We start from the raw sequence: 8,221 nt of genomic DNA, 5'->3' as shown, positions 1-8,221 counted from the left end.
TTCAATATATTATTCAGAGTAATGATTTTGATAACATCTTTCAAAAATTATCGAAATCGGGAGTGGCTTCCTTTTTCTGCATAATTACCGAACCAATCGACCATTTCGCTCTTAAAGACGAACTGTAAATCGATTGGATATCCTATCAAAATGGCGTAGCCAATCGCGTTCGCTGTCTCTCCCTTTCGATTTATTCGACACGCGCATCAGTTGTGTTTCTTGAGTCTATGGACAATAAATATAGCACCGAATACTGCGTACTTTTGTGGTCGATTCGTGCAATCGTAAATCAAACAAAGTTTTTGTCGAGAATACAAGTTACACGGTGAAAGAGTACGTTATTTTCGAATAGAAGGTTGAAGTACGGAGTACATGTGGGTCGTGATTGTCGAGATATCACGTGTAACTGGCTCTAAATAGTATCACTGAGACGCTAATTGTTTTTTCGGCATTTTCGACACATTTTCTCTTAGGTAAGAGACTCTACCTCAACAGAGTACGAAGATCCGTGTGACGTAGTCGTCGAGATAAGGCAAGAATGTCTGATTTATTAGTATCTTGGAAGTTCTTCATCGTCTTGTTTTTTGTTTAGTTTTCATAAAATATATTAACGCATATAGTGCACACACGTCGGACGATTTATTTTATCTTGTCTCAATTTTATTTATTTTAATTGTTATTATAAGATATATTTAAGTAGGTTTTAAAAATTTATTTATTTATTTATATTTTTTTTAGCCACAATTAGTCGGAAAAATTTGTATTTTTAACCATGTATTGTGTGCGAAATCATGTGGATATATATTTATTTGTACATCATACATGAAATTTTACACGAATATATTACATCAGTCAAAAAGTAAAGACTTTTTTGTTTGTGGTTTTTTCTCTCTCTTCTTTTTTTGCTTTTGTCCCTTTACTTCTTGATTGATATATGTTTGCTTTGTCATGTTTGAAAATCATATTTCACGTTTGAGATTAAAACTGAGATAGACTCGATGATTATAAAATAGAAAATAAATAAACTAAATGTTGATTTAAATAAATCACTTGTTTGTATAACAAATAATGTAGAACAAAATTGGCATATAATCACAACACACATTCTTGAATTCTATATTTTTTCTGTTTCATTGACACTTAGTTTATTTAATTATATTTTATATATATATTTTCCTTTTTAATTCATGTAATATGTATTCTTTTTGACACTGTATTCGTCTTGTCGATATCGCAATAAATACAGAAAAATGTTTGCGAATAATACGATAATCTCTTTAAACTCTCTGGACCTTGTAAGATGATTGTGGCATTTAATTTTGATAATTTTAGTGGGATAATATCCATGATTGACATACTGCATCAAAACATTTTTATACACAAGTCTAACTTGTTTATGTGAATATTACGTGTTACATGTGTATCCATAGGATGTCATATATTACAGATTGTCTTAGCTGACTATGCCATACATTTTAGTACGTGGTAACCTAGCGTCATATAGTCATAAATATCCCTGGAGGGTTCTTGTGTCAGGGCTTAAAGGTACGAACTCCCGCATACTCGCCGTCATACAAATGCACATGTTACATTTCCCTCTTTTTAAATTTTGCCATAATTAAGCGATATGTTCAGCGACTTGTCATAGTTGAAAATTTTTTACATTACATTTTTCTAAAAGTTATATGCTAGTAATAATACAAATAACGTCAAAAGCTAACAAATATTTAACATACATTTAGGGATTAGATTGATGTACCTTGAAAATTATAGATAATATTTTGTGTGTAATTAAGAATATTGCAAATAGGTATAATATAATAACGAATCAAGTTTAGAGGTGCAAATAATATTCAATTATGTTATAGCGGCTGACATAGAGCAGTTGAGTCGCTTTACATCTATCGGTTATTGCGACGATTCGACGATAGTATATTTGCAACATCCTTGCATAATATTGAGTGCTTTAGAGGTACTTGGTTACAAAGTCATCGCATCTTCCAGTACTAGCATTAAGCAGGATTATAATGAGTACATGTGGACTATGAGAAAAGAATTTACAGAACCTGAACCTGATATTGCTGTAAAGGCTGGTATGGTTCGAAATTAGTATAACGCAGCTTTAAGAGCAACCCAAGAGCACATCGCATAGCATAGTTGCAACATTTATTACGCACAATCGCATTCTAATGCTTCTGTGAAAAGTAATGTCTATCGACACGCTTCATCAGAAAACACATATGTTTTCATTGAAAGTTTATAAAACTCCAGTGCTATCACTTGTATATATTGTACATTATATGTGCTTATACTCGTGCGCTAATCGCATTTCCAATAGAAGAAAATTTTTTTATGTGTAAAAATTCTTATTATTATAGTAAAAATTATCTACAGTACTTTAAAAGAAGAGAGAAATATTAATTAGAAAAAAAATTAATAGAAACAAGTTCTATCTTCAATCTGTTTTCTATTGGAAATACGATACACTGCATCAATATATCAGCTTCAACATTTCATTTGATCAGAAATGCACCATTTATCTTGAAAGTGGCTTTAGTCAAATTGTTTTAAAATCTTCTCAAAACAAGTACATATTTTATATAATGATCATTGAATTTATATAAAGTAAATGTGCTTTATATTAAAAGAAAAGGAAAAAAAAACAAAGATTCTAAGTTTTTTATATATTATTTGAGATACAATATTTCAGAGAGAAACTTTATTTTATACAAAATTTATTATACATAAAATTTATGTGAATATTTCCTTATCGAAAAATAGAAATTTTGAAGCTGCATATATTTTGAAAGTAAAACTGGAAAGCTACTCGTATCTTTTTATATCGATTGTAATGAGAGTTCAAGGGTTGAGAGATGGAGGTGTTCTCTTGTTGCTGGAATCGTTTCAAAAGTATCACGAACAAAAAAAGATTTGGTAAAATAACAAAAGCACCGCATAAACGCAGCTTTTTGAACTTTCGATCGAGAAATTTCGTCAAGAGATTGCTTCGTGAATGGGGTGATGTTTGTACCACTTTCGTGATAAACGGCTTCGATCGTCACTCACGTGCGTCACGTTTGCTTTTCTTCTAGAAGTAAAGCACAACGAGGTATAACGATACTTTTAGCGCGGCAATGGCAACCACGTCCAACGTCACGTCTAAAAAGGACGGCGCCGACGAGGACGACGACACTTTCTATTACGTCGGTGTAAAGGCGTCCCCGTTCGCGGCCGATTGCGCTGTGTTTGGTTTGCCCTCGAAAGAGACATCGGCCCTACGCAGCCGCTTCCCGCTGTCCCCAAGTAGTACAAATATCGTGAATGGAATTATGCTCAAAGGTTAATATTAACCTTCCCTTCCAAGAAATTTTCAAATGTTAACAGATGTTGCACGGGTCGCTCCTCAGAGTCCCAAAACAGATCCTTCGAACTATGACATCTAGTCATTTTATAAAAATACGAATTAATCGCGAGATAAGTACACAAAGATTATTACAATAAAAACGAGTAATATGAGTGAAGAAAAATCCTTTTAAAGACGTCCAGTTTAGGCCAAATATATCGGAGAAATTAAATTTCGGAGCTTTATCCGTAAAACACTCTGTATATATAACAAATATAATCATTAATAATTTATCTTAACTTATTTGGCTAACTCTAATATTACGATATTTAATAATTCTTAAAAGTTTCATTAATTTAATAGAAATAAGATTTCATTGTTGTATTAATAGTATAATAATTACTTATGAAAAATTTGAACAAATTTATAATATTATTACTTAAATTTTGAAATATTAATATTAATTTTTTTATCATACATCTTTTAGGAATTTACGTTACCAAATTGATTTCAGGAACACCGTTCTCCGTCATAAACGCTCTAGCCGAGCTCGGCTATCGAGTTATTTGTAGTACCGGAGAGGCCGAGATACTTTGGACATTGCAGCGGGAATGTTAATGATATAAAAAAAACTGGGTCTTATTATATATATATATAAACGTATTATATATCTAAATGCATTTACTTACGATCTATATACACACATACATATATATCTGTATAAGATATATATACGTATATCTGTGTTTTTATGAATCAAACTACAACATTTGGTGAACGAGATCTGTAATGTTATCTTCTTTCTGCATTTTTTTTTATATATCTTGTATTTTTGACGTTTGTCTACATCTAATCGCGTTTTGACGAAATTTTCATGATAGTAATTGAAAGCATATAATATTGTGTCGACCGTCTAAAAAGGCTTTATCCTATCGAATATCTTTTCAAGATATTTGATTGCTATATATGTACTTCGCAAAGTTGGATGGTACATATATAAGATGCAGCTTGTCATTAAAATAGAATACGTATAGTATTTCACTTGACCTGAAAATGGAAACTTACATGTTACTCATTGCTGTAAACGATAACACGAAAATCTTTCTCGCATGTTATCGGATATGACATTTTATATGTATATCTCAGCAATGTCGCGAGTTTCTTTTTACGGTTTCGAAAATGACACGATAAAATTGTATAATCATAATAAGACTGTCCGGGAAGGAGGGTGGGGGGTATAATTCCGAAGCGTGAACCATTTAAACATTCCTGCACCGTATATTGCAGATAATAATTTACCAGCAGAGAGGGAAAATTTTATCGGGGTAAAGGTAAAGCAACGCGTGTTGGCACACATTATATATATATATATATAATTAGTAGAAGTATTGTATTTTGTGATATCTTTTTACCTCGTTGCGTGGAAAATGGGTTTTTTTACGCTTTATTGAGAGTTAGGAGACGAGAGTTTCATATAATCCAGGCAATGATCTAAATTGGCGCAATATAGGTTGCTCCAAACTGGTCCATATCGTCTTTGAACAACGTTTATCATTTTGTGGGGAATGAAATTTTATTATATGTACAAATAAGAATTTATATAATATCTTTATATATGGTAACGCACACACACATATAGCATTAATATAACACTTTCTTCTACCATGTGTATTGTATTTTTGGTAGTTTATCGTACAGTTATTATATGTGCGAGATATCGTTTGGATCGAACACGGTCCAGAGAGTTTAAACGTAAAACTGTCATTTGATATAGTGTTTATGGCGATGTTTACTCTTACTTGTATATTTACGTGTTTGTCAATCCTACTGCAAATGATGTGCGTCAATCTAAAAAATTATTGCGATTGATATTTCCTGTATTTACATTAAACCAAATCAAATAAAATTATATAGAAGAATCATTATTTTATATAGTTTAACAGTTATATATATTATAAAATTTATATGTAAGAAAATCAAAAATGATATTGTCGATGATGTTAACGATATAGTTCTTAGTTACAATTTGATATGAGTGCAATTTATAAAACTAAAATTCGCGGATATGGTGAATTTTATATTTATGTAAATTAATAATCTCGCGCATGAACAGAGCCTTAAACTGTTTTGTACGACACAGTCGAGGTATATGCGCAGCTTATAATAGAACGTTGTACACAATTATTTACATATACAAGAAATATCGATAAATTCATGTGTTATATATTTTTTTATGCGACAAAAATCTTCTCTTGAGAACGCAAAAGTAAAATCCCTTTTTTTTTTTTTTTCATACGGACATAATAGCTAAAAGGCTTATGTCAAACTTATATAATAAAATCCTAATGATTATTTGCAGATATAATAAATAATGGCGCATTCTCACAATGATAATACTCATGCATGCCAAAGCAACAAATATGCTGTTTGTCAGACTTTAGATGAGATGGTATTCGAACGTGGACTCTGGAAGGCAGGTAAATAAATGTGAAAGCTTCTATTCACGATATGGATATTTACTCAAAATAATGTAAGAGATGGTAAATGCGTAATGAAGCGTTAGAAAATAGATCGTCAATGAATGGATTAGGTTTGTTCAGATTTGGCTGTGCGTTTATTATAAGTTCCAATATCGGATTTGTGTCAATAGAGAATTAAATGGATTTTATTTTTATATGTAATGAGGACAATTCTCTCTCTCGGGAAAGGATAGAGAATTTATCTTTGAACAAATAATAGATAATTTATATAAACGCGATTATTAAAAGGAAGCTATAAAGATTTATGTGCAATATTCATATATACTGAAAACAAATAATAGAGAAAAAAATGAGATGATTTTATATTGCTCTTACGCTTTTTATTTCTTCTATAATTTTTTATCGAGGTGGAGGATTTACACAGAAATTACATATGGTCTCTTTCCGAGTTAACGAAAAGTGAACACAGCGTTACTTTCTGCGAATTAAACTTTGGACTAGAATAACTAATAGAACATAATTTGACATTCAAAGCGGACTTTGATAGAATTTTAATTCGAGATTGAGTTGTATCAAGCTACCTACATTGTTGAAAATGATCAAAAACGTATATCTAAATTTTGATTTTAAATTTAATAGGAAGCGATGCCTATTTTTCGTCGAGGCAGTTTTACACACAAGTGTTTACACGTGGAAAAAAACACATGGAAAAAAAAAAGTACAGTGAGGCGATCGTGAAATTATATAAACTAAAACGCGTTTTTCTTGTCGCATTTTTTCAGCGTTGGATGGTGATATAGAACGCGTGGAGATGTTATTGGGCAGGGGCCACGACCCCAGGGCGGAAGACGCCGGCGGCTACACTCCCCTGCATTATGCCGCTCGAAACGGTCATTTCCACGTGTGCGAGCTCCTATTGAAACACGGCGCGGACGTGAACGCGACTACCCCCTCTATTAAGGCGACACCTCTGCACCGTGCTGCTACTCAGGGTCATGCTGAAACCGTCGAAACGTTGCTGCGACACGGTGCGAACGCCAATCTCAAGGACACGGACGGCAAGACGGCCCTACACCGGGCGATCTCGAGCCATGCCAGCTCCATGGAAACTCTTCAAGACAGCTCGTTATCGAACACTTGCATGTTACTGCTACCGCATACCGATCTTAATATCAAAGATAACACCGGACAAAATACAAAGGAATTAATATCTGAAACGTATAACGAGACGTTAAACAAATTGGGACCAGAAGCTGCGAAGTTAATGAAAGATTCGTTGTTAGGAAAGACGTCCGACGTAGATATGGATAAAAAAGCATTAGAAGAAAAAAAAGCATTAGAAGATAAAAAAGCATTAGAAGATAAAAAAGTAATAGAAGATTTTGAGAGGACAAAGATAACAGATCGTGTAAAAGAAGAGATAAATGAAACGATAAAACGAAAGAGGGAGGAAATAGAAAAATTTCTTAGTGAACAAAAAAAAACAGAAACCAAAATTTAACGGAATACTTGCACATTTCGTTTTTGTTCGTATAGTTTTCGTTTTTGCATAATAATGAGAGAGAAAGAGAGAGAATATATATATTGGCGTAATATATATTGATAATTTGGTAAAACGTAAATCTCTTTTTTGATATTTGTACATAAGCAGAAATGTATGACAATTTCATGTAAACTAAAAGACTGGTAGTATATTAGCATTCAAAAATTTAAGAAGGTAGGAAATCTACCTACGACTTTCTCTAGCGAGCATTCGAATTTTATAACAATAACATAAGGATTAATAAAACATCGATATATTCAAAGAAAAAAAAAAAAAAAAAAAAAAAAAAAAAAAAAAAAAAAAAAAAAAAAAAAAAAAAAAAAAAAAAAAAAAAAAAAAAAAAAAAAAAAAAAAAAGAATCTAGTAACTCAAAACGATACCAATCAAAAAATAAACAAGCAGGACTACAATTTTCGTAGAGATGCGTATCGACGAAAACAAATCCGAGGATATGATGAACGGCTCTATAATCCAAATAATCCGATGATCTGTGCGACGTAACCGTAAAATAATCGTCTGCAAAGAGGGAGGAGAGGGGATCGGCAGAAGCGAGCGAGTGAAGTACGGTTAGTTTCTCCCCGGATGTTCGCTGGCCTCTTTCTCCGAGCGAGCGGCCTTGCCAGGAATGCGCATTTTCTGCCGGTTCTCCGTCTTCTTCGGCTTCGATTCGAATCTGCAATCGCGTCGTGAATTGACCACCCTTTCACCTGTCGTCGCGTCGTTCGCGATCCTCGTTACTCCCAACGAGTATGTTTTAAAGTCGATCGTCTTTTCTTTCTAGTAAATTCGAATAAATCGCGCGAGAGAGAAAAAAAATAAAAGAAACAAGGAGTATACAAGCCGCTAGCCTAAAAA

The 8,221-nt window shown here is 32.7% G+C and overlaps 2 protein-coding genes across 2 annotated transcripts in view; both read left to right on the top strand.

The window, feature by feature from the left end:
- The first annotated feature begins 227 nt into the window (after positions 1-227).
- LOC115241808 lies at positions 228-5,634 on the top strand. The gene is made up of 5 exons (XM_029817735.1): positions 228-473; positions 1,448-1,545; positions 1,869-2,093; positions 3,093-3,339; positions 3,858-5,634. The coding sequence occupies exons 2-4, from the start codon at positions 1,464-1,466 to the stop codon at positions 3,113-3,115; spliced, it is 330 nt and encodes a 109-aa protein (XP_029673595.1). The 5' UTR covers positions 228-473; positions 1,448-1,463; the 3' UTR covers positions 3,116-3,339; positions 3,858-5,634.
- Positions 400-8,221, top strand: part of LOC115241825 (ankyrin repeat domain-containing protein 11-like) — a 16,733-nt gene continuing 8,911 nt past the window's right edge. Inside the window, exons 1-3 of the mRNA XM_029817765.1 lie at positions 400-532; positions 5,703-5,820; positions 6,606-7,319. Of these exons, the coding sequence (XP_029673625.1) occupies positions 5,715-5,820; positions 6,606-7,319 (820 nt within the window). The 5' untranslated portion in view covers positions 400-532; positions 5,703-5,714. The remainder of the gene's footprint in view (positions 533-5,702; positions 5,821-6,605; positions 7,320-8,221) is intronic.

This window comes from Formica exsecta, unplaced genomic scaffold, assembly GCF_003651465.1.
Source record: "Formica exsecta isolate Colony F162 unplaced genomic scaffold, ASM365146v1 scaffold512, whole genome shotgun sequence".
NCBI lineage: Eukaryota > Metazoa > Arthropoda > Insecta > Hymenoptera > Formicidae > Formica > Formica exsecta.
This window is presented reverse-complemented; position numbering and strand designations above follow the sequence as displayed.